The 27,189-nt window shown below is 29.2% G+C and overlaps 1 protein-coding gene and 1 long non-coding RNA gene across 2 annotated transcripts; both read right to left on the reverse strand.

Moving 5' to 3' along the window:
• Positions 1-7,736: 7,736 nt before the first annotated feature.
• On the reverse strand, positions 7,737-14,740 carry LOC145954477 (uncharacterized). The gene is made up of 2 exons (XR_014431672.1): positions 14,153-14,740; positions 7,737-8,004 (listed from the first exon to the last, which is right to left on the reverse strand). It is a non-coding gene; the product is annotated as an uncharacterized LOC145954477 (long non-coding RNA).
• A 7,084-nt stretch (positions 14,741-21,824) lies between these two features.
• On the reverse strand, positions 21,825-25,365 carry LOC109788237 (calmodulin-binding receptor kinase CaMRLK). Its single transcript, XM_020346917.3, has 2 exons — positions 23,478-25,365; positions 21,825-22,741 (listed from the first exon to the last, which is right to left on the reverse strand). Exons 1-2 carry the CDS (start codon positions 24,664-24,666, stop codon positions 22,101-22,103), a joined length of 1,830 nt encoding a protein of 609 aa, XP_020202506.1. The 5' UTR covers positions 24,667-25,365; the 3' UTR covers positions 21,825-22,100.
• Between the last annotated feature and the right edge of the window lie 1,824 nt (positions 25,366-27,189).

A 27,189-nucleotide genomic window follows, 5' to 3' on the forward strand; every position in this document is an offset into this window, starting at 1 on the left:
CTCCACTTTATTATATTTAATATTAAATATATTTTTAATAAATGAACACATATTTAATATCTTATTTTGGATGTTAATCCCACAATAGCAACTCTAGTAAAACTATATCGAAAAAAATCACCTCATTTTTACCTTTATTTTTTATTTGATAAATTAAAATATTTCTTAGCCAAAAGTTAAAGACTAATCCTCGAAGTATTAAGATTTATTTAAAAAAAATAACTTTTATGAATTAATTTGGTACGATGATAACAATTAAAATTAAAATTAAAACAAAAATTATGAATCAATTTTGTTTTGAGTAAAAACTTATCCATAAAATAATGTCAAAGTGTATTAGGTGTCTCACATTAACTAGCTAGTGGTATAGTTAGATTGTATATACATGTACGAGTTTATTTATCATTCCTAACAGAAACATTTCAAGATATTGGATTTTCAAATTATTTTGTGAATCTCATTTGAGGGTATATTTCTTTGTCGAAAATGTGTATGATGTGAAATGAGGAAGCTTTAGAAGAATTTCTACCTACAAGAGATATCAAACAAGGTGATCCCATTTCATCATATTTATTTGTCCTATGCATGGAAAGATTGTTTCATATTATTGAATTAGCAATGATCCATTAGTTTTGGAAGCCTATTTGTATATCAAGATAAAGGGCCTAATATTTCTCATTTGGTCTTCACTGATGACTTGTTGCTTTTTGTTGAGGCCTCATTGGAGCATGTTGAATTATTCAAACGTGTTTGGACCTCTCCTGCTCTAGCTAAGGTCAAAAGGTCAATCAAGAAAAAATAAGAATTAATCAAAAAATGTCTCATGGGAAGTAAGAGAAGAGATCAACCAACAATTCGGTTTTTAGCGTACGAATAACTTAGAGAGACATTTAAGAGTTCCTGTCCAGCATTGTAGAAGCTTTTTGTTGGATGGTCAAGATAATCAGAAAAGGGTTCATGCAGTAACTTGGGAAGAGATTTGTAAGCCTAAATTGGGAGGCGGTCTAAGCATTAGAAGCACGAGGCATATGAATTTCCTTTTCATGATGAAGAACTGTTGGGAGATTTTTACTTCTTCCAACAAGTTGTGGGTTCAGGTACTGAAAGCTAAATATAATTGTGGTATGAAACTGTTACCAAGGATAACGGCTAAATAGAATGTCTATGATGTGTGGAGAGGAATGTGTACTATCTGGCCATTAATGGTAAAAAGCTTAATTTGGAGAATTGGGGGTGGAACTCACGTGCAGTTCTGGCTAGACCATTGGATACCCAATGTTCCAATTTTAGTTGATGTAGCAGATTGTAATGTTCTAGTAGAGGAAATATTTAAGGTTGTGCCTAATTATATAAATGAGTAGGGTGATTGGGAGTTACAAGGGATCAAGTATTTGTTCCTTGCAGATGTTTGGTGTCTTGTTGTTGGTTTGGTTCCACCGTCTCTAAAGGAAGACCCAAATGCAGTTGCTTGGCATGAATCTTCATATGAGAAATTTTCTATGAAAAATGCGTATAAAATTATTCGTCATAATCATAACGCAGGAGTGCATCGAGTGTTTAGTGATATTTGCAATTAGAAAGCATCAAAACTACTTTAGATTTTCCTTTAGCACATTGCACGCTCCAGTTTAGTTACAAATAGCTTTCAGTTTAGCAGAAGGCTATCAAGGTGTGCTACTTGCCCCTTATGTCTTAAAGAGGATGAAACCACCTTACATATTCTACGTTATTGCATAGTAGTGTTAGGAATGTGGAATGCATTGTTGCATGGATGCTCCCCATCATTTTTTTTTACTTCACGTGATGCAAATGAGTGGATTACTTTAAATGTGCAAAATAGTAATCAAATAAGACCAACTTGGGGGTGTTATTTGCTGTCATCGTGGATGCTATATGGTTTTGGAGGAATAAAATGGTTTTCTAAAATGATTAGGGGAAAAATATATCCCAGTTGGTTTACCAAATTCAAGGCCACACTACTCGAATTTGTAATGTTAGATTTGGTCGTTGCACAAGTCAGAATAATATTTGTTCTACAACTCAGTACTATTTGGTGGGGTCTTTCTCTTATGGGAGTATACAAGCTTAATTGTGATGGTGTTGTTAGTAATAGAGTTGCTTCCTATGATAGTATTGTTTATGATTATTGAGGGAACTTTATTGTGATTTTTTATGAAATTTAGGCCCTTGTTTGATAGTTCAAGCTGAATTTTAGGTTATCAATCATGACCTAAAAATTATCCCATACAAGAATTTGATTGGCGTTATTTTAATAAAGATCGACTTGGCTTTGATAGTTAAGTTTTTAAATGATAGTTGCCTTAAATACCATTCATGTTATTCCTTGGTGAATAAAGTAATAAACATTGTTGGTAATGATCATGAGATGATATGCACACACATTTTTCAAGAAGTCAACCAAGTTGCGGGATAGTTTGGCTAAGCATGGACGTTTGTTAGTTGAAAGTATTTACATTTTTCAAGATCCTCCTTCATAGATCCAATTAGCTTTACTTGTTGACTTGTTATTAGTTTCTTTCTTTAGAAAAATTTAATTTGAGCTTTTATCCTCTTTTACATAAAATAAAAAATAAAAGAAAGTAAAAGTCTCGCTCACTAAATTGAGTATTTTATTTATAGTATAAGAATAGAAAAATATTAAATGAAAGTCGCACTATGTACAACTTCAATTTAAAAAATACATTTTTTATTATAAAAAAACTAACAATTTAAATATTAGAAAACTGAAGTCGTATAACATTTTCTTATTGAAATTTTTAAAGAAACCCAACTTCTTAAAAAAAATTTAAAAAAAAAACTCCAAGTCACAATTTCTCCCGTTTCAGAAACACGACTTGTTCAAATTAATTTTTTCTTTAATTTACCCATCTTGATAATTAAAAATTCAAATTCTAATATATGATTGAAGGCTAGTTGGAACGATATTTATATTATTCGTATATTTCAATTAAATTTCTCCAAATGTTGGATTTGGGGAGAGGCCATCCACAACGAGGTGCTTTACCCAAAAAAATGCTTATCAGTATCTATTCTCCTAAGATCTACCATTGCATGGGGAATTATCTAAAAATTAGGAGCTTCTGGAAGCATTGCAACTCTTGGTTTTTTTTTTAATTAAAAATTAATATTATAATATATATATTTTTTAAAACTTATTTCAATGTTATTATAAACTGAAATTTTTTTCTTTCCATATTTTAGTTGAACGTTCTACCATTGCATAATTCAGTTGGCTTCATTATTTTAAATGGAATTTTATTTATTTAAGTATTTTTTATTTCGTGTTATGAAAAAATATTTCACAAAATAGTAGAATAATAAATCTGCTCATTTATAACTTAATAAAAAAAATTAAATTAATAAATAAATTATTGATAATATGTAAAAATGTAAAAAAATTTGTGGATCTTAAATGAGAGATATTGAATTGGAGAAGAGAATGTTTATAAGGGTACTTAAATTGAAAAGAGTAAAATAATTGATATTTACATGTAAATTCCACTTAAAAATCTAAAAAAGATATCTCTATTGAAAATGTCCTTATAGTATGTTTGGATGAGGAATTTTACAAATTCAAGGAATTTTAAATTCTTGGTATTTGAATTACTTTGATTTCAATTTCTATCATTCTTAAAATATTTTGTTTGGATAAGTCAATTCAAATTTCTCAAATTTTAAATTGTTGGGTTGGATATGATAATTTGATTCCACCATGATAAAATTGATTTTAAAAATATATTTATATGTTGATATTTTTAAATTAAATTTTATAAAAATAAATATTAGCTAATTTTTAAATATTTATAATAAATTTTAAAATTAATATTAGATAATATTTAATAATTTTAAAAATATTTTTGAATATTCAATAATTAAAAACTTGAAGAAATAAGAGATAAGATAAAATATATAAGTGAAATAAGAAAGAAAATATGAGGAATTTCAAATTCTTACTTTTTTGGGAGAATTTGAAATTCTACTATTTCAAGGAATTTTACAAATGCTTGAATTTCAAATTCCTTATAAATTCTTCATCCAAATAAGGTATTTCACCTCAAAGAATTTGAAATTATTCAAATAAATGAATTACTCCATTTAAATTCCCCATCCAAACACACTATTAGGGTTGAAAAGAAGACCCAATGAGTGTTAGAGATGTCCTTTATGTAACAATTTTATATCTAGAAACTACAAAAAGAAGAATAAAGAAAGAATATTGATAAGTGTTAAAATTCGATGAAAAGAAAATTCACTTGTGAATAAAACACCTATATAGGTTTTAAATAGATTATTAAATATGTATTCATTTAATAATAAGGCAAGAATAGATAATAAAAAATTTGTATTTATAAATACTTGTATTTTAAAAATATTAAAAATACTCTAATTATATATAAAATAGTTTAATTTAATTTATTTATATGTTAAATATATATATATGTGTGTGTTTGTGTCATAATTATTTATTTTAACACAAATATATGTTATAAAATTATATTTATTTTAATTTTATTTTATTTCTTACTTTTATATAAAATTTTATAATTTTATCAAATCTATACAAATATCTATAAATAATTGCAAATATATAAGAAAAAATTAAATACATGATAAATAAATACTCGCACGGACGGATAACGAGAGCTAGTGGCCTTTGCCATCGCTATATCGTCTATATATGTAAAGCTATCAAAACGGGCCAGCCCGACCCATGTGGGCCGGCCCACCTTGACCCACTTTAAAAACGAGCCAACCCAACTCGATCCATTTTTTATTTTCTAAAAAAAAATTTGGCCCGGCTCGGCCCACCATGGGTTGGTGGGTTATACGGGTCAGCCTACCAGCCCACCAAAAATTAAAAAAAATTATCAACAAAATTCAAAATTTTAAATTAATTATAAATTAACATAATAGTCATAAAATTAGCATCATTAATAGTCATAAGTCATAACTCATCATACAAAATTAAATAAAAATCATGATAAAAGTTCAAAATTATCATACAAAATTAACTATAAATCTTACTTAAATTTTTATTGCAAAAAAAATTTGGTGGGTTAGTGGACTACCCGGCCCACCACGGGTTTAGCCCGGGTGGGCCGGGTCAAAGTGGGCCGGGTTGAGATATACCCACTTACTATAAAACTTCAACTTTTTTTTTATCCAGCCCGACCCGTTTTCAAAGTGAGTCGGGTCAAAGTGGGTCGGGTTAAGATATACCCACTTACTATAAAACTTCAAAAAAAAAATTTGTCCAGCCCGGCCCATTTTCAAGGTGGACCGGATTGGTCCACCAGCTCAACCCACTTTTACGGCTCTATATATATTTATAATACTTGAATCCAAATTAGAATGTATCCTCTACTTTTATGTTGTTGGGTCATTTTCGTATCCGGAAGCTTTTTAAGTGTAAAGAGTTATAGTAGTTAGTTTTGCATCAAATACAGTAAAGAAAGGTCAATTCTTCTGATTCTGAGTTGGTTCCAACGTGTGTCTGTGAGTACCGATCTCCAACGTCTCTCATTTCCGATGTCAAGACAAGCACCATAGATATTGGAGCCATAGCCTTATTTTTCACTTTCACTGTCACTTGCTTTTCTATTTTCACGGTTCCAGGATTTAGTATTACCATCCTCACCCTCCCTGTGTTCACAACAAACTGGCCAACAAACATTCAAAGAAAAATAATACTAGTATTTAGTATTTTAATCATGGGGTACTGCATAAAGTTCTGATTATTTTTAAGTTAGAAAATTAATTTCCTGTTTTTCTAAAGTTACTACATTTGTGATTTTTTTTTTAATAAAACTTAACAAATAGTAATAGAGAATAGATAATAAATTAAATAGGACGTGTTAAAAAGTGTTTTAATTATTGCTCCTCTTTTACCAAACCCTAGTCAAACATACAGACTAGTTAAAATAGTTCCTTTTGTGTACAAGTGATTGTTGCAATTTACAGTATAGTTCTATATAAGTTGAGTGCAGTTTAGTTTGATTTATAATACTCCATGAAAATAGAAACGATGTAGACTCCACAACAATTATGAACTTTTTCCTTGTTCAATTAATGTTTATGCAGTGCCAATGCTATATCTTGATCTGTGCAAGTCTTTTCGTAATTCCATGTTGCAGCAAATTTTTTTCAATTTCACTGTCATAAAATGTCCGATGCTGGGGTAAAGAAAATATTTGAGAGAATGTTATTTCATCATGAAATGCAAAGTCACAGGAACATAAATTCACCTCGTGGGGAAGCCTTCTATTTTGAGTGTCTACCGTATCTCAGGCCGAAAGTCAAAATTAATGTTTTCGAAGATTTATTTAAGAGATTAATTTCTTTTTTAAAATTACTTTTTTATGGAGGTTCCTTAGCTTATAACCCTAAACTTTAATCAATTCAATATACAATTCATGAGCTTTATAAAGAAAGAGAAAATAAAATTTGATGAAGGAACGAACATTAGGAAGATAAGCACTATCTCCTACTAACTGTGATGCGTTTCCATGTCAGATAATGAAAAGCGATATGAAAAGAAGTATAGTAAGACTTCTGTATGGGACCAAAAGGTAGAGAAAAGTAACGTGATACTCCCAAAGGCACAATTCCCACGTATATCCCGAGCTAACGAAGAATCATCTAGTCATTGTTTAAGGTGGGGACTATAGTGCTTTTGTGCACAAGAACAAAATCATAAGATTACATCAACATACTTTCACTTTCTCTTTTTGATGGGCCTAAACAAAGTAACAAAGTGACGAATTCATGAGTTGCATGTGAACGCTGACCAAAGTGTCATCATGTTAGTACTAATCAAGTAACCATGTACGAGGATCTGTTAATGAACACTTATCATTGCTCTATAATTATAAACAATTAGTCCAGTTTCAATCTGTTTAGTTCGTGTAGTTTTATTTTAATATTCAACCTTATATATATTTTTAGTTAATTGAACTTTATTTTTATAATTACATATTTTACTTATTTATATTTTGTACTTGCTGGAAAAAGTACTCATATTTTTTAGAGTCCTTGGAAGTAATTGGTTTTCAACTTGATAATTGTATCTGTAAAAGAAACTTTGTGCTTAAGTTAACAAGTGTTTGAAGTTTATAGGTGATTTTTCATAATGATTGTGTCTTCTGATAGTAAAATGCGAGAATATGAATAGTAGAGGATTTGATAGCATGAAAACATTAACGAGTATTCAAAACATTTAATTATTGTGTAACGGTTAAACATTACATTACTTTCGTCTTAACCATAGAGCAATGGGTCTTGGCATGTTGAGGATTGTTTGATTTGACAATAACACCTTCTCAGCGTGCTAACTAGTGTTTTGACGTATATACTATGTTCCTAGTTTTTCCCTCTCAACACTCGTCTCTTGGGTGCTAAGGTGTCTTTGGTAGGTGACATGATACCAATCCAGCACATAAGCCCCCATGCCAAGTCCTTGACTTATAGGGAGAAGAATTCATGTCACTTGCACTATTGTTTTTGGTAGGAAGAGATTTTGTTTCCTATTTTCAAAATTTGAAAATGTTTTATCTTTCTGATGTGCCATCGTTTTGAGATATGTAATGTCAGGTTCATTCTAGTGGGAGTGCAATGGTTACATGTCAGTTACCCTATAAACTTTTGGAGACCTAGGTGTGAATAGGGGCGCACGAATGCAAAGAGTTGTCTTGTCTTATTTGTCAATACTAGGGAGATTTAATAATTCAAAGAGATGTAATATGCTTCATTTCTTGCCATTGTTGTATCTCCCTTTGGAGTTCTACCAGTATACACAAGTTATTTGCAATCCTGTTATTCCTACTTGGTAATTTGTCTAGTCTACTCTTGTCATCAGTTCGTCGATAGCGATGGTAAGAAAATTTGTTATGACCCCATGGTAGACGTCAAATGTGCTTGTTGAAAAAAGTACTCGTCCTCTTTGAGAGTCCTTAGAAGTAATTGATCTTCAACATGATGATTGTACTTGCAAAAGAGACCATAATACTTAAGTTAGTGAGTACTCAAAGCTTATAGGTGATTTCTCATAATGATCGTGTCTTCTATGGGTGAAATGCATGAATATAAATAGTAGAAAATCTGTTACCATTTGCAATGGGTCTCGATCTACCGAGAACAATTTGATTTAGCAACAACACCTTCTCAACATAACAACTAGTATTTGAACTAATATACCATGTTCCCATTTCTTCACTCTAAACACTGGAGCCAAAGTATCTTTAGTGAGATGGTTTGAGATTAAATTTTTCTTTTTAAAAGTTTATATATATATATATATATGGAGTTTAATTTTAAAATTTATTGATACTATCAAATATGTTAAAGTTTTTTTTTTTTTTTTTAACTCCAACTCTTTATATAGAGTGAATATAAATAAACAAAATTATTAAAAATATCTAAGAAATAAAGTACTTATAAGAACAAATTATTTTTAATCATTAAATTATATATATTGTTCCTTAATTTGGACCGGGACTTTAGGACCAGTTCAACTGCTCAAGGGCCCATAGGCCGTAAGGGTTATCATACTAAAATTAATATTGAAATAGTTTATTTTATAAGATTAATCTTCTGTAGATTAATTCACTTTTTTTTTACAGTATCGCTCTCGTCAAATTGATTGTTTCTCTTTATGCTAAGTATTTTGTCAAAATTTTAGTTCTATATTTATTTGTTCGACAATTTATTTAGTAAAAACTAAATAATATATTTTGAAGAATATCTTACTTGAGCCAACATTATGCCATAGCATAACATCGATTTTAGGACTAATATTGTAGAGAAGTTCTTAATCGATAACTTCATACGAAATCGGCCTTATAACGTGCCAAAAGACCTATTGACTATTTCGACATGATCACATGAAATCTGATTTAGTTCCACATGAACCAACATAGTAATTTGGTTTGAGCTTCATTCGATTTTTTAATTTATTCTTTTTTTAAAATAATTTTTATTTTAAAACACTATTTTCTTCATTTACTTCTTTTTTCTTCATTTCTTTTCTACCCATACTTTATTTATCTCTAATCACTTTTCGTTGATTTTTATTTTGTACTTCTTCTCCCTTGATTTTTTTCTCTTCAACAATCAAGATATTCATTGCTCAATTTTATTATTCTTTAAATCCAATTTTGTGCACTCTTAACTTCACATCATCTTTAATATTGCATACATTAAATACAAAATTGTAAATATTTATAAAGGCATTTGTGATGAATGATTCATTAGAAATAATACGTATTTTTTATTATTATTTAAAACTAATTTCTAGAATTGTGTTTTAATGTTCTTAAAATATACTTTTTAAAAGTACTTTTCAAAAAGTTATATTTACTCTTTCAAAAAATACTTTCCAAAAAGTAAAAATATAATATTAAAAAGTGCTTTTGGTAAGAATTTTTTGAAGAGTAAAATTGAAGGATATTTAGAAGAGAAAAAAGACACAGGGAGGTAACGGAGGTGTATTTAACAAAAGAAACAAATAATTAAAATAACACAAGTTCATCCATTCATAACCCACACTTCCTAGAATCCAGTATGCAGAAGCCCAATACCAGAATCCAAATGCACAAAAGCCAACACATACCAAGCAAGAAACTGAGCCCAATTATCATTATTAAACGCGAAATAGCCAGCACCTCAGACTTGGTCCAATCCGAAATGAAAAAAATAAAAAGACAACTCATGGAAACATACAGAAGGATTTGAAGCTCTATGGGCCATGCCCAAGTTTCAGATAGAGGGGCCTGATGCATTTTAAGTGACTAAAAGAAATAAATTAAAAGAAGGAAGAAAAAAAATCTTACCCTTTATTTGTGTTGAATTCCGGAAATCATAGAAACATTGAAAAGGATTTGATGCTCAAGAGTCAAGCCCAATTCGCTAACAGTCTAATACTGAATTCGGAAATAGAGGGGTTTCCAGTAGTTTAATTTGCTAAAAGAAATGCGTAGTAAATTAAAAAAAAAAAAAAATACCACCGGAAATGTGGATCAATTGACGGAAAAAAAATATTTCAGTTTAATTAATAGTTTGAATTTTAGTTATATAGCTGCATCTTCCCTTCTCACTGATTTGATGCAAAAAAAATTATTTCCTTTTTCAAAGCAATGGTGTCTAACGAGCAGAGGAAATTTAAAAATGGAGTAGAATTGAGGAGAAACAAAAACACTCACTTTCAGCGTCAAACTACAAAGAGGGTATTGTTTCCAAAATTCAACTGATGCCATTTGTAGTCTCTCTCTCTCTCTCTCATTTTCATGTCCAAAACATACGTACAATGGCAAGCACACTAACACATGAATTAATAGGGAGCAAAAACATTATGACAAATGCACAATAGGCACTAGCTAACTCGTGAAAACACAAATACAATAGATAGAGAACACGCTAGCTAAGAAAAAACACAACAAACACAGGAAACATTAAATAACATAGTACAGTAGAACAAACTAATAACACAAATGTAAAAGAGAGAACAAAAAAATAGATAACAAAATTCAGAGAACAAACTAACAACAAAATATACAGATGTAACAGAGAAGGAGAATGAGAACACATGTTCAAGAATGATCACGATTCACGAGAACAAGATGAACTGATCATGAAGCAACAACAAGCACAAAGGTGAAACAACCACAAAAGTGTTTGAATGAACTCAATGAAGAGCGCAAAAAAACAAATAGAGCAATGGCATAAGTTAAAAATGCTTCATCAGTTCGTTGTCTAAAGGGACAAAAATGAGGTTTATTATGACTTTCTACAGTAATTGTATGATGATCTAATCTATAAATCTATTGATCGATTCCTCGTAAGATTGAAGTAGAAAGTCTAGTATAGAATTTAAAATTTTCAAAATCTGTCAACATTCTAAATCAACTATAATGAGAATTGATGTAGAAAGTCATTTTATATATCTGTTAAAATAAAATTTATCAAGAAAATTGATTCCAAAATTTAAAAAAATTTAAAAGGTATTCACATTCTAGAATGTTTGCTAAGGAATCAACATAGAAAAACCTTTGAAATTGGTTCTCGTACGATAGACGTAGAAATTATTATTTTTAGATCAAATTCAACATCTATAATGCCCACTCAATATTATATAAAAAAAGTGATATATGCTACATTGATTTCCACGTAACTATATAAAATGATAATGTATTTTATTATTATTATTATAGTGCAATTTATAGTTTAATATTCTCTACAAATTTCAAAAAACAACAAACAAACAGACAACCTTTTCTTTTTTCTGTTTTGTAGGCTGCAGGTGTAGATTTTTGGGCAGCAATTACAATTAAAGATTTTAACTTAATGTCATTATCGTCCGCCAAATAAATCATTATCAATTTATCACATGGGCTAATTATATATCCATATGGACAATCACATCATGTTCTATTACAATATTAGAAAATCTTAAAACAAAATCACCCAATTGCTTACATCTATTTTAATTTGTTTCTTATGTCATGATCAAAGACATCCTCGACTTGGATAATAAAGAAGATACAGAAGGAACTTGTAGAAATTCGCTGTGTCAAAAGTGAAACTTGCAATAGCTGTTTCGAAGATCATGTAATTAAATTACCACCTCACCCACTAACTGCAAAATTTACCACTAATATCGTGCGTTGATAGAAACATTAAAGAAAAATAGTGAATCTCAACTAAGTAACAACATGACATTTCCTGAACGAGAAAGTTAGCTAGTCCATACCATATATATTGGGTATCGTCAATTCATGAGAGCATGCAGTTAATCCTAAGTCATCAGGCATGTTCAGTGGCTCAAAATTTAATGTAAAAGAAAAAAAAAAGTAATAAAGTTGATGGTTATAATTCTGCTACGTATGCCTTCCCATTTTAGAATTCAGATTAATTTGTTAGTGCATGAAACCCTTTTTCTGAGAGTCATCGAATTTAACAATGTAGCAGTATAGTGCCCACTTTCAAGTTAAAGATAGAAGTGATTGAACTCGCACTTAAAATGGTGATATGACCAAGCTAGCATATCTTATCTTTGAGCAACTACTTTATTCGGGACCATGCCAGTCACCGAGTTAGCAATTTGATAAGCTTATATATAAAAGCAGTGTGTCATATGATTCATGAAGGTAATGAAAAATTTCCAGGATGAGTCAGATTGTGTAGCTATTTGGAAACATAGATAGATGTATAAAAGCAAAAGGCAAAAGGCAAAAGGCAAAAGAAATCTAAAACTGAAGTTCACTTTAATGTGTCAGCCAATGGTGTGTGTCTTTCGTTAAAAAAATAACTCAGACATTTATCTTTTCAAAAGCTGGAATCTTGTTACACTGTGATTAAATATAAATGTGGTTTTTTTAAAAACAATTGACGAAACTCATCAATTGGAAATGTTCATGAAATATTGTATTCCCGAAATTCTCTTTTCAGGAACAGTAGTACTATTTCTCTCTCTCTCTAGAAAAGAGTATCCACTACTAGATTTTAATGTATTAGCAACATTTTCTTGTTTACATTTGTTAAAATGTTACTAATTTTCAAAATTAAAGTCCTATATTGAGTAAAAAATATTTATATAAGTTATTTTGCAACACTTTTTTAAAAAATGTTATTATAATTACTTCTAAAAATAAAGTCCCATATCGAGTCAAAAAATATATATTTCTCTTATATCTAATTGTAACTTATAATTAAAGTTCCACAGCGAATAGATTAATGACTCATAAAGAGTATATATACTCATATAGTTATACTTAAGATAAATAAAATTTGATATTCTATATATAATTAGTGGTGACTAACTAAAAATGTCTTTCCCTAAAAACTTAAGGAACTCCTAGAAATTTAGTTTAGGAGACATAAAAATATAATAATTGATAGTAATATTTAAATTAAAATTAATTATTATTTTATAAATTTATCAAAATCTTGGCAACATCATTAAAATGTTACAAAAAATTATTAAAATGTTACAAAAGTACTACTTTGGTAACATTTATAAAATGTTATCTAATTATGCAAAAATGTTATTAAAAGTCTTTAGCAACATAAACTATATACAACATTTGATAATATGTTACTAAAATAAATTAGCAACATTTATACATAATTAAGTAACATTTTTTAAATATTACTAAATACCATTTGTATTGTAGTGATCATGTATTGTTGGATTAGAGAATAAACTTTTTTAAGTAACATTACTACCGCAAAACATTCAATAAATTTCATCAATATAATATATATATTTTTTTTTAAAAGAATAAATAGTAAAATCCTAACATGCACTTGACATGGTCAAAGTTTTTTTTTTTTTTTTCACATGAGAAGATGATAATGATAGGTGTATTGGATTCTTTCAAAAGGGCCAACACTAACAGGAGTTGTGCTTACGTTCCGTCTTCAACATATTTTAAGGAAAATGATGTGTAAAAAAATAAACGACAAATAAAAGCAAGGGAGGGGAATTGTTTCTCTTCTGTACATTGTTGGCCTAAAACATCAATGAAAATTCTTGAATATAAATAACTTTCTCAGTTGGCAAAGGAAAGAAAAATAAAAGGACAGCAAAGCCAAAAAGAAGAAAAGTAAAAAAATACAAGAGTACGAAACCGGGTCCCGTCTCAGTAGTATACTGTGTAACTAGTTTGTTTTCATTTTCATACATGAAACACGTCGTACCTTTTCAAACATGCATGTCGACTCCTCTGTGTTTATTTTATTTATTTTTATTTAGAAAAATGAATTGGAGAAAATTCGAAAGAAAAAAAAGAGAGAGAGGAGAGGATGCAGAGTAAAAAAGGAAAAGAAATAACCTTTATTTATTTATTTATAAATTACATGTACTTTTATATGGGATACAATCCTTAAACCAAATATAGAACCATCAAAATGAGTTGTTCGACTTGATTTGAAAACTTAATCAATCGTGGTGGTTTTAGAAGTGGAGCTCAATCGATTAGGGGGAGGAGGTGCATATATATAATCAATTAGAGGGTCATCAATAGTAAAAAAAAAAATACATAATTGATGTCTTGAAACATAAATCCGTAGCCCCTCTCTTTCTTGCAAATTCATGTTGTTTAGTGAATAAATAAATAAAAAATTATAAGACTCTTACCTTTTTATTTCTTTGCCTCTTACTTCTTCTTCACCTAATAACTTCAACTTCTCTTCATTTCTTCTATTCCTTCCATCTCCTTCAATTCTACTTCACCAAAACTATATATATATATATATATATATATTCAACATCTAATTTCTCATTTTTTTCTTTCCTTTATTTTTATTTAAAGAAAAACTTTAGTGATCTCCCAAAAAGTTGTTAATGTACAATTGTTGAAAAAGAAAAACAATATAAATTTTTTTAAAAGTTTTCTCATGTGTGAGTGAGAGACTAAATCTCGAATTATGATTAAATATCGAAGTAAAACTCTTTTCAAATGTTCTTGTTTTCATTTACAAAATTTTCAAGGAGACCATAAGTTTAAGGGATTCAAGCTTTATTCAAAACACCGACAAAAAGATACACAAATTTTCACAAAGAAAAAATAGGTTGCTAAATGCATGCAAATTTGAAGGGAGGATCAAGAGATGTGTTAAAAAAATATATTTGTCTCTCACTCGACTCTAAATCTCGACTAGGCCAACCTTTGCAATCCGTACCTGTCACTGATTTTGAATATACATGATGATACTTATATATCTATCTATATAGAGATAAAGAGAGGTAGAGAGTAAATTCTATAATAATTATTTTGAAAAAGATACATTTAATAAATATATTTGCATTCTTTAATTGCAATATTACATTAAAATATATATATATATATATATATATATATATATATATATATATAATAAATACTCACATATGAATATATAAATATTAAATGAATATATGACCACCATGTATTAGTATTCATTTATATTCTTATACTATATATATAATTATATATGAAACGTTTTGTGTTCCAATGGTGTTAAATTTGGTCTAATTAATTAAGGTTTCCAGTTAAGTATTATAATGAAATAAAAAAATGTAATCGATAAAGAGATTTCATTAAAGATAATTAGCTGAATTTTTTAAGAAAAATTAATCATCAACAAAATTGATATATTTTATACTAATAAAATAATAACTAAATATGTGTGTAATGTAAACAAATTTTATAACAACTCGACAAGTTACAATATACTTATTATAGTTCAACTATTAAGTAGTGAAATAAACAAACAACATTAATAAACATTAACTAACCTAAAGTTATCATACTTATAAGGATTTTGGCTCAAAAAATTTCTCTCTAGTTTTTTTAAAAAAAATATACTTATGAGGTTCATGTCTTAAAAATATTCTTATATACATTTCTTTAAGTTGCATCAACTTAACTCTAACTCAACTACCTCAAAAGTAACTTAACTCTCAAAGTCTCTTAACTTAAATCTCTAACAACTAACAGTAATCAACACTAATCATATCATCAACCATATATAAAATCAACATCTCAAAATCAACAATGTTACAAATTTAATGAACCTAACTATATTTAATGAAAAATTAAATTACTTACATTACTACTATTTATTATTCAATTTTGATAATTAAGTATCAATTTTTATATTACTATTATATTAGTTATACTCATTTTATTAGTGCTTACATTAAATATTATATCACTAACTAAATAAGTTGATGAACCTAATTGTATTTAATGATAAACTGAATTGCTCACATTATTTATTATACAATAATTTTGATAATTATCAATTTTTATATTACTATTACGTTAGTTATACTCATTTTATTAAGTAATAACATTAAATATCATATTAATAACCAATAAGGTGATGGAACTAATTATATTTACAACCGAATTGCTCACATTATTACTATTTATCATACAATTTTGATAATTAAGTATCAATTTTTATATTACTATTTGTTCCGGTATGCCTAAAAGTCCCACATCGCTTAGGAGTCGAAACTAAGGGTAGTTTATAAACATCTTTCCTCCAAAACTCATCGAGGCGCCTTTTCAAGGACAAAACCGTGACGGCCCAACGAGCGCCAAAGCAGACAATACCTCGGATACGGTGACGCTAACGATGACAGCGGACTTACGGTAGGAACATAAAGTCCCACATCGCTTAGGAGTCGAGACTAACATTGGCGCTAGAAGGGGGAGCTTGTTCCGGTATGCCTAAAAGTCTCACATCGTTTAGGAGTCGATGCTAAGTTTAGTTTATAAACACCCTTCCTCCTTAACCCACATTTTCAAGGACAAAACCGTGACGGCCCAATATTAACTATTATATTACTAACATAGTTAATAAGTCTCAAAAAAATTAGTTTATGACTATCAGATGGAAGAATATTTACGGTTCTCCCAAAAATATACATTATATCACTACTTATCATGTAACCACAAAAAACATTTTAAAAAATTTGGTTTCTACTTACGTTAATTTTTTAATATATTATATTTCTATTTACTTATACCACTAAAATTTTATATTAAAGATAATTATTTATTAATAATAACAAATTAATTATTTTTACTTTATTATCTAATAATTAATGAATAATAACTATTAAAATTACATTTACACCACACCAAAACTTACTATTAATGACAATAAATTAATTATTTCAATTTTATTGTCTAATAAAAATATCAATGGCTAATAAATAATAATTATTAAAAATATATTTATAATAATAATTATTGAAAATGGTTAATAAAAAGTAAGAGTAATTTTTTATTCATTTTATTGAGAAAAGTTTAAGTCCAATATTAACTAGCTAGAGATAAGAAAATTAAATAATATATAAGTAGAGGACAGTCCTTACCTTATAAACTGGTTTTATCAAGTTGAGTTAGACTCATAACTCACTATTTCTAAGATGATATTATATCATCTCTCATTTATTCATGTACCAAGTTCAATAGTATTAGACTTGAGGGATATATTGGGAAAAAAAATCAAATATCACATTGACTAGAAATAAGATAATTAAATAATATATAAGTATAGGACAATCCTCACCTTACAAGTTTCTCATTGACTAGGAATATGACTATTAAATAGTATATAAATTAGGAATAATTTCTTAAACTTTTAATGACAATAGTAAAAAGTATTAAATGTCAGTAAAATTAAAAAATTCAAAACTTTAAGTTAGATATGCATACAATAATTAATATAGAAATGTTGGTAAAATATTTTGTAACCATTTTTATTACCACTAAAAATAATATTGAATGCTACTTAAAAGTATATTTTATAGTAGTGTTACATTTTTTTAAAAATATTTTTTTATTTTTAATGCAAATAATATAAGGATGTAATAAATGCATTATTAAATTTAAAATAATTTATTATATATTATTTTAATTAATAACTTCAAATGGATAAGAATTGATAAAATGTTATTATTATTATTGTTGTATATAAAAAAAAATCATTTTAATCATTAAAATACATGCAAAAGATAGCTAACAAATATTAATTGTTAGATAAAAATTCAAATTTACAGTAATCGACTAGTCCTTGGTTGATGGTAATTAAATATAATTGAACTATTTTTATTTAATGTTAAATTAAATTATACAAATTAATGTTGTTTTATTTTTATATATAAATTTGATAATAATATATTAATCTCGTTGTTAAGTAGTTATATTAAATATATATGATTTATCAGGCTCAAGTTTTTTTAAAATTAGTTAATTTAAAACGTTTCACGAGCAATATTAATAAAAATTAAATATTTTATAAATATGTGGCTTAATTTAAAATAATTTAATATATTTTTCTTGTGTACAGTGAAGGAAATGAACATCAGATTTAAGTTTTTATGCATTTATTCTAAACTTTCACTATTATTTATAATATTTTACATTTATTATAATTATATAAAGAGAAAATTTTAATATATATATATATATTAAAATTTAATATAAAGAGGAAATCTTAATTGAATGGTTAGATTGTTAAAATTTAATGTAGAATATGAATGATTAAGTAGAGTAAGTTTAATCAGGTTTACTCTTGTTGTAAGTGGATTCCTCCTCATATATGTATAGGAGAGAGATCAACTACTGATATCGGTATAACTTTTATCAACTATTACATCGTTAAATAATTTATATTAAATATGAATTTTGTTGATCCAACCATTGAATTATGATTTCATATGACATTATATATTTATGTTGAATTTTGTCAAAATTAAGTAATAATTTGAAAGTAATTAAATTGTTCATATTCTAGTATGTTTAAAATAAATAAATAAATAAATATATATATATATATATATATATATTTATATTACATCAATTTTAATCTATAAGAATGAGATATCAAATCATTTTGGATTAATATAAAATTTTGTACATATGATTTAGGATTAATAAACTTTTAATCTAACGATAAATTTTAATAAATTATTTTATATAAAGTTATTGAATTGTATAATAATTAATAAAAATTATTTTGATGTAATTTGACTCCTCTCCATCTATATATATATATATGTGCGTACAGTTTTGTGTCCATATTTTATTTTAATAATTAATACTTTAAAGAAAAACTTAAAGAAACATCAGTTATTCATCGAAATTTAAACTTTACAATAGTCGTTAATCAAATGTAATTAAATTTAATGAATTTAATTATATTTAATGAAAAATTAAATTACTAACATTATTTCTATTTATTATATAAATTTATTAATTAAATATCAGTTTTGATATTAAGTACTAACATTAAATATTGTGTTCTGCTCATTTTTTTTTAAATTAGTTAATTTACAATATGTTTCATGAACAACAATAATTAAAATAATGATTATATATATATATGTATTTAAATTAAAAATAATATATAATATGTTTAATTCTATTTTATTTAAATTTATAATTTTATAAAATAAAATTTTAAAAAATTATTGTATATATTTACATGTTTACATTATTTATGAACCTAACAATTGTCATTGGTTGTATGTAGTTAAATTTAATATATCTAATTGTATTTAATGACAAATTTAATTAATCACATTAATGTTATTTATCATACAATTTTGATAAATAAATATCAATTTTGTTAAATTTGATATTAAGTATTAACATTTTATTTATAATAAAATTTTGACAATTAAATATTGATTTGAAATAAAAAATAACATTAAGTATTATATTACTAATTGTGATTTTTTTTTTCTTCAGTTAGTTTCTTTAAAATATATGTCACAAATAATAGTAATTAAAATTAATAGTTTTAACTATGTAGTAAAATATAAAATAATTCATAATATGTTTAATTAATAATCATATAGGAATAGTAAATAAATATTTTATCATGTATATCAGTGTTTTAAAACCCGGACCGACCCGGCCGGTCGGACCGGTTGGACCGGGAACCGGTGGTCCAGCCGGTCTGAATCTGAAGTTGGATCGGTTATGCAGTCGACCCGTTTCAAACCGGATTGAACCGGTCAATTTTCCGGTTCAACCGGTGAACCGGTGGGTCAAACCGGTTCAACCACTTTTTTTAAATATTTTTTTTAAAATTTTTTTAAGGGACCATAAATCACAAAAATAATAATGAAAATTGAATCTCTTAATGAAAAAGCAAGGAGTCTTATTAAATATAACAATGACTACTTGTTCTAATATATTTGTTTGCAATATATACAACTTAAATAACTTTTATAGTATATTATTAATTTTAAATTATATATTTAATAATGCAATATCTATGTAAATATTACATATATTATTTTGTGATATTAATTGCAAGCATATTATATATGTGCATATTGTTTATATTTTTAATTTGTATTAATATACTGTTTAACATGTAATTTTTTTATGTATTTTTTTACAAAATAAAAATAAAAATAATTTTAAATAATATAGAAAAATTAAAATTTAAAATAAGATATGAATTTATTAAAATTTATAAGTATAAAATATATTTAATATGAATATTTTTTAATAAAAATAAATAAAAATCGAGTCATGCGGTTCAACCAGTGACCCACCGGTTCAACCTTTGACCCACTGACCCAGTACCTTAACCGGTTCGATGACCGGTCCGGTTTTTAAAACTATGATGTATATATCAATATTTTTTTTTTCTCATTTAGTTATTAGAATACATGTAAAAGAGACTTTAACAAACATCGGCAAGTGATTGAAATTTCAATTTTACAAATATGATATGATACAATTACATTTAATGGACCTAATTCTATTTAATGTTAAATTAAAATACTCAAATTAATGTTATATATTATACATTTATGACAATTACTCTTTATATATATATATATATATATATATATATATATTATATTATATTAAGTGGCTACATGTTGCTGTATATTTAATACAATTTTCATGATTAAATATTAAATTTAACATTAAGTGGTAATATTAAATAGGTTAAAATATTCTTTTAATCTTTATAATTTCAATTATTTTATCTTTTAGTTTTTATAGTTGAAAATAATTTTTTTAATCACTATATTTATTTGTTTCATTTTTTAAAAATATTTTTATAGGTTAAAATAACATTTTGTGTAATACAAATTTAAGTTTGTAATTTTTTTTAAAAAAATTATTTGATATTTTATGATATAATTCAAATCAATGTATAAAATGTTTTTATAATCACCCGTTAATTTAAATTAATGAAACAAAATATTAAATAGTTTTAAAATTTTTTTAAATTTTACAAACTTAATCTATACATTAAGAACTTTTAATTTAATGATTGAATTGTTAAAATTTAAAATACAACATTAGTTATTATGTAAATTAAATTTATATAAATTTATTATTAGAATAAGTAAATTTCCCATTTTTATATATATATAGAAGAGTGATCCATTTACTTCAAGAGTAAGTCTACATAGTCTTACTCCATTCAATAACTCATGCTCTATTAAAATCTCAATGATCCAAAATTGAATTTAAAGTTCTTAATACACCGATTAAATCTGTAAATTTTTAAAAATTTAAAAATCATTTGATATTTTGTTTCATTAATTCAAATTGACGAATAATTATAAAAACATGTTATCCATCAATTTGAATTAATAAAACAAAATATCAAATAATTTTTAAAATTTTTAAAAATTTACAGATTTGATATGTGTATTAAGAACTTTAACGATTAGATTGTTTAAATTTAATATAAAACATGAGTTATTGAACAAAATAAATGTAAGTAAATTTATTTGTAAAATAAACAAATCCATCGTTATATATATATATATATATTTATTTATTAGGGTGGATGATCACCCAACTAGTTTTCAAAGAATTTTCTATGTCCATGCATGAGGACAAAAACAAATCTTATCAATGCTCGTAATATACGTCATAAAGATTGTCCTTTTATAATTTTCCATGGAAAAATAATTCCAAAATTAAAATTTAGCCTCTCGATTATGCTAAGCAACTACTCCTTCGACCAATGATCAGCACTGCATTCGTTCCCACCTCGACAAATAAGCCCACCATATGGACAAGTTAAGAATGAACATACCTCATAAAATTTCTACAAATGTTTACGTCCCTAATCCCATCAAGAGTTTCAAGATAAAACAAAGAAAACAAAACACGTAACCTGCAAATGGACATGCATTATCGTTATGTCCACCTACTAAACTATCCTTGATTTTTTTTTTAATTTATTCCGTGTAATAATAGACATTCTTAAATCTTAACTAAAGATAAATTCAACGAGGGAATAAAGCAAAAAGAAAAGAAACAAACTAAAAGAGGATAAAACAAAATAAAAAAGTAAAAAAATTACATATTTTAAAGTGAAGGGAGCAGATAAAAGAAAAAAAAAAAGAAGAAAAAGAATAAATTATGGAAACTCCTGAGTCCTGAGTGGGATTCTCTCCCCAAAAAAGAGTAAACAACTCTACCCTTCCCAATTCCCATTCATCATGCCCATCTTTTTGTCCCTTTCCACTTTTTCTTTTCCCCCAAAAATTACACTATACAGCATAATGACAAGAACAAGAAAATGAAGGGTTTGACGAGTCAACTCGGAACGAGTTGTCCTTGACGAGGACGAATGTCTTTGAGCAAACCCAACACCTGTTGCATGCTGGGCCTCTTCCAAGGTGACTCCGCCGTACACAAGAACGCCACTCGGAGACTCTCCACCATCTCACTCACCACCGACTCACCGCCACCCACTCGCAGCCTCTCGTCCAGCACCCTCTCACCGCGCCCCTCCCTCACCGCCTTCCTCGTCGCCGCCACCGCCTCCGCCCTGCTCTCCTTCCCGGTCAGCAGCTCCATCAGCGCCGCCCCGAAGCAGTAGACGTCATCCTCCGTGCCGCCGTTCGGACTCGGGTCGGCTCGCAACCCGAAATCGGCAATCCGTGGCTCAAAGTCGTCGGCAAGTAGAATGTTGGAGGTAACGAGGTGGCCGTGCACCACGGGCTTGGAACGCGCGTGGTGAAGGTACGCGAGGCCACGCGCTATTCCCACCGCGATACGGTGCCGTGTTAACCACCCCATCTTTTCTGGGGATCCGTCGTCGACCACGCCGTTTTGAATCTCCCACGTGTCGCTTGTCCAATCCTCCACGTTGGTGTCCCCAGTTGGAAGCTCGTGTAGCCACCTTCCCAAGTCCCCGTTTGCCATGTACTCGTACAGTACCAGTTTCTCCTTACCTGAAAATTCAACCAATTTTTTAAATACTATATTAATAATATAGTTCAATTAAATATAATTTATACATTGTTTATCGATTTTTAATATAAAACATACAGTAAGTTCTTAATATCTTTATTCATGACAAATGCATAAAACCTTTAAAAATTAAATAATTGAAAATAACAATTCATGATATTATCTACAATAAAAAAAAATCAAAAGAAACGAAGTCAATATTTAACAACTTGCATTCTGTTACAAATCTACAATGTCTCCCCTGTCACATGTAAAGCTCTTTCTTCTGGATAATAACCAAACTAAAATTATGGGAGTTCTGGATTCATGGACTCAACTTAAATTCAAGTTCATAGTTTTATTTCACGGGTGAATGGAGACAAACGCACGCAGCCTAAGAAATACTAGTGCACAATATATTTTTCATTAAAAAGAGGAAAGTTTATGCAAGTGCATTGCGTTTTAGTGAATTGTGGCTACTAAAAAATTAAACCTGCGGAAAGTACACTACGCACGAATTACCAGACGCAATGATAAGCATGGAGTTTAGTATATTATATTTGTAGTTGAAGAAACAAAGGATGACAGAGAGAGGAGGGAAGATGTTGAGTATGAAACATTGGAAGAGACAAAGACATTAAAAAATGAAACCCGTGAAAGGCATTAATGAGAATTGAGAGCAGAGCCGCGAAAATGAAAACATTTTGAAAGAGTGTGTGAGGGGTACGGCACGCTTACCTGCAATGCAGTAACCGGAGAGGGGCAACAAGTTGGGGTGCTTGAGCCTGGAGAGGTCAACGAAGGTGGAGACGGAGTCATGAGGATCAACGTCTCTGGCGTGTTCCAGCACCTTGATTGCCACGTGGAGGTCCCCGGGCAGCACGGCCCGGTAAACGGGCCCACACCTTCCCTCCGCCAGGAGGGAATCCTTCCCGAAGTGTGACGTGGCAACAATGAGGTCCTTGAAGCTCAGATTCATCAACGGCTTCTCGAACATCACCACCGCCGCCGAAGACGGTTCCTTCAGGTCAGCCACCCACGTTGACCCCGATTCCGTCTCGAACGCGAACGGCCCTGATTTCTCCACCACGCTGTTCATCCCTTGTGGGACCGGCATCGAAATCGCCCACTTTCTCCTCTTCGCGCCTTCCTTCCTCTTCTCCATCACAATGCAGAGTACCCAAGTGGACAACAGAATCAGTACTAGCGCTGCCGATGCACACGACGCTGCAACAATCACCGTTTTGGATTTTGGCCTCTCTTGTTTCTTGTGAATTGGATTTGTGCTGTTGTCGAAGGTGAAGTTGTTGCCAGCGTGGATGAAAGATGACTCGTTGAACTTGAATCTATCCAACTCGTTTAGGCTAGTGGAGGCGGTGAAGTTGTTGAATGAGATGTTGAGGTATTCGAGAGTGTTGAGTGGAGGGAAATCGGAAGGGAAGTTACCGGTGAAGGTGTTGTTTGATAAGTCGAGGATTTTAAGGTTTCGGAGGCCAGAAAGTTGGATTGAATTGGTGAACCTGTTGTGGGAGAGGTTCAGCGTTTCAATGGATGAAAACGAGGTGTTGATATCGATGCTGCCTCCGAACCTGTTTCTGGAGAGGTTTATTTCCGACAAGTTCGAGCTTGACCAAAACCAGCTAGGCACGTGGCCCTCCAGGGAATTCTGGGACAGATCGAGAACCTGCAAACGCGACATGTTCCTCAGATAGTTCCATGAAATGGTGCCGCTGAGGTTTTGGGATGGAAGTACTATTCGGGTGATGTGAGTTTGTGAGCAGTTGGTTTGGAACCGGGAGGAAGCGTTGAAGCCAGAGACTGATTTGAAAGCCTTTGACACCAACTCATGCTCTTCACTGTTGTTGCATGAAGATTCCGCAAGAGAAAACAGCGATACAAGAATCAAGAATCTGCAAAAGGGCTTCATTTTGCTCCACTGTTTCTCTTACCAAAGAAAAGAAACAGAGCTTGGTCTGCTCTGGTCTAATGTGGTTAAGGTTTGCGGTTAGTGGTTAGTGGTTATAGAGGAAGTGGGAAGTAGTAAGGAAGCAACGGCGTCATCTTTTGACGGAGAGTTAACGGCACTTGAACATCCAACGTGAGTGAAAGATAGAGAGAGGAATAGACAGATTTATTTATTTTTCAATAAAAAAACTTTAATATTACCGCTCGGTGATGCGGTGATTGCGATTTTAGTATTTTTTATTTTTGACTTATGATTATTTAAAGGTAAATTGGCGAGCGTGAAGTTGTGAAATTTACGGGGACAACACTGGTGTGGAATAAGGGATGTTTGTTTGTTGGGTATGGTTGGATCGAGGGGAAGTGAGATAGAATATAAAAATGGGATTATGGCAAAGAGATTTGAAGATGACTTGTGTGTGTGAAACTAACGGGGTCCCAGTCCCAGTTCCTTTATTTTGGACTCTGAGGTATTAAAGATCCAAATACCATATGATCCAATGGGATGCTGGACTTGTTCAGCTCAGCCATAGCGATTATAGTGCCTCGCAAATGACTTGTCCAAACGCAGAGTTGACAACACTTGCTGCGCTTGCATCATGATGCATGAATATAAGGAGGAACACTTCCATATTATCGAGCCTCATGTTACGTACAGATCAAATTATTTGATGTGTTAACATGTTCATATCATTCAATAATGCCTCGATACATCAGAGAGTGTTGGATTTTCCATGTCGGTTGGTTCCATATTCTGCTGCAAATTTGGAGAATATAATTATGTATCAGTTTGTTTAAAAGTTAAGTGAAATTGATTTTGAACTATTTGAAAGGCCATTTTCATAGATTAGTCATGATTCATGAATGAAGAAAACCAGAGTAATCATCAGAGAATAATTGTAGTTTGATTGCATTGCACCTATTCCATTTCGGGGTGTTTCATCTTGTAATGTTGACAAATCAGGCGAGATTTTATTGGTTTAAACTATGACTAATTGATTAATTGTTTGGCCACTAAAAAAAATGAAACTGCATTGACTGACATGGCTCATGGCTGAGTAAACAATATAGAATATGATTGTCAAATATGGAGAACGGTCAAACAGCAATTGCGACATTCTTCTCTATCGTCAAAAACAAATCACATGCAAATTGCTAAATTACAAAGACCTTGACTCAATAATGCTCAGTCTTCCACTAAATAATAAGTCCTCATCAGTCACGAAAGCTGTTTTGTTCCCCATTAATTCCTTCAATTGCCATGTAATTTATTCGTACACGTTAATTAGAATATTATGCAGAAAGAAAGATATCTCCAAGTAATTAGTAAGCAAGAGCATCCAGTCAAAATGAAAATTCTCTTCTTATCTCTTGCAGCAAAAACAATTAATAACATCAATCTCACAAGCTTAGATTGTTAATACGGGTAACATTCATGTAAATTATTAATAAGAAATTGTGTCAAGGTTATATTTATATATACACACATGTAATAATGAAAAAAAAAATCCCGCAAATATTTAGCATAACTCTCTCCATCACTGACTTTGTTGATTTTAGAAATTGTGGGCTGAAAAAAAAAAAAAAAGAAACAGAATAAGGTGTTCTGGAGAAGCACGAAATCGAAATTTCGCAGGAAATTCCTGTTTCAGAAAATGACAAATTGCATAGGAATGGTATGGGAATGAAATTAAGAGCGAAGTAGACAGTGGTTTAAGACTACGTTGGGAAGTAGTTTGGTTCACAAATTCCAGGTGCTAGATGCCATCTCACTCACCTGCTCTGGCACGTGATCTTGGCTTCTTTCTTTTGCTGTTATATACTGCTTCTATGTTAAAAAACTGTTCGGAATCGTTTTGGAGGGTAAGTTAAGTGGATCGAGTTATTACCTTACCCTCTCCGAGGGAATGACAACTAAGATTTTCAATATATTATGAAACTTAAGGAGACTTGTATTTTAGAATTTTTTTATTATCCAAATCAAACTTGTTAATAACAAATTATAAAGACTAATACATACTCTTTAATTGCCTGAGTGTTAGACTTCTTAATCAAAATCTTATAATAGGCTTGTATTTGTATTTTTAGTATTTTTTTAATTTTTTTTTTATAAACTTCATCCGTCCAACTTTTATTTTACATGAATTTCATTACTTATTATTTTAGTTGTATAATTTTGATTCATTCATTATCTTCTAATATTTAATAGATATTGCTAATTGTAATAGAGCAGTACAAAGTGATGTTGACATTTTTGCTAAATATTCATGTTAAGTTATTATATGGACCAAAGTTGAATAATTAAGATAGTGAAAAAAATTAAAAATTGTGAAACTAAGGGGGGTGTATTGGTTTAGGATTTCGTAGGATTTTAAAAGACTTTTTTTGAGTAAAAAAATCCATTGGTATTCAATCAGGATTTTATGTCACTTAAAAATAATCCAGTGGTATTCAATCAGGATTTTCAAGATTTTTTAAAGAGTCCATT

The sequence above is a fragment of the Cajanus cajan genome, chromosome 2 (genome assembly GCF_000230855.2).
Source record: "Cajanus cajan strain Asha chromosome 2, NIPB_CcT2T_4, whole genome shotgun sequence".
Lineage (NCBI taxonomy): Eukaryota > Viridiplantae > Streptophyta > Magnoliopsida > Fabales > Fabaceae > Cajanus > Cajanus cajan.

What these genes read in the sequence shown, in the direction of transcription:
- LOC109788237 (XM_020346917.3), bottom strand. Translation starts at nt 24,666, where the DNA reads ATGAAGCCCTTTTGCAGATTCTTGATTCTTGTATCGCTGTTTTCTCTT. An exon ending in CTCCGGTTACTGCATTGCAG is followed by an intron (nt 22,742 to 23,477) that starts GTAAGCGTGCCG and finishes TTGAATTTTCAG; the next exon opens with GTAAGGAGAAACTGGTACTG.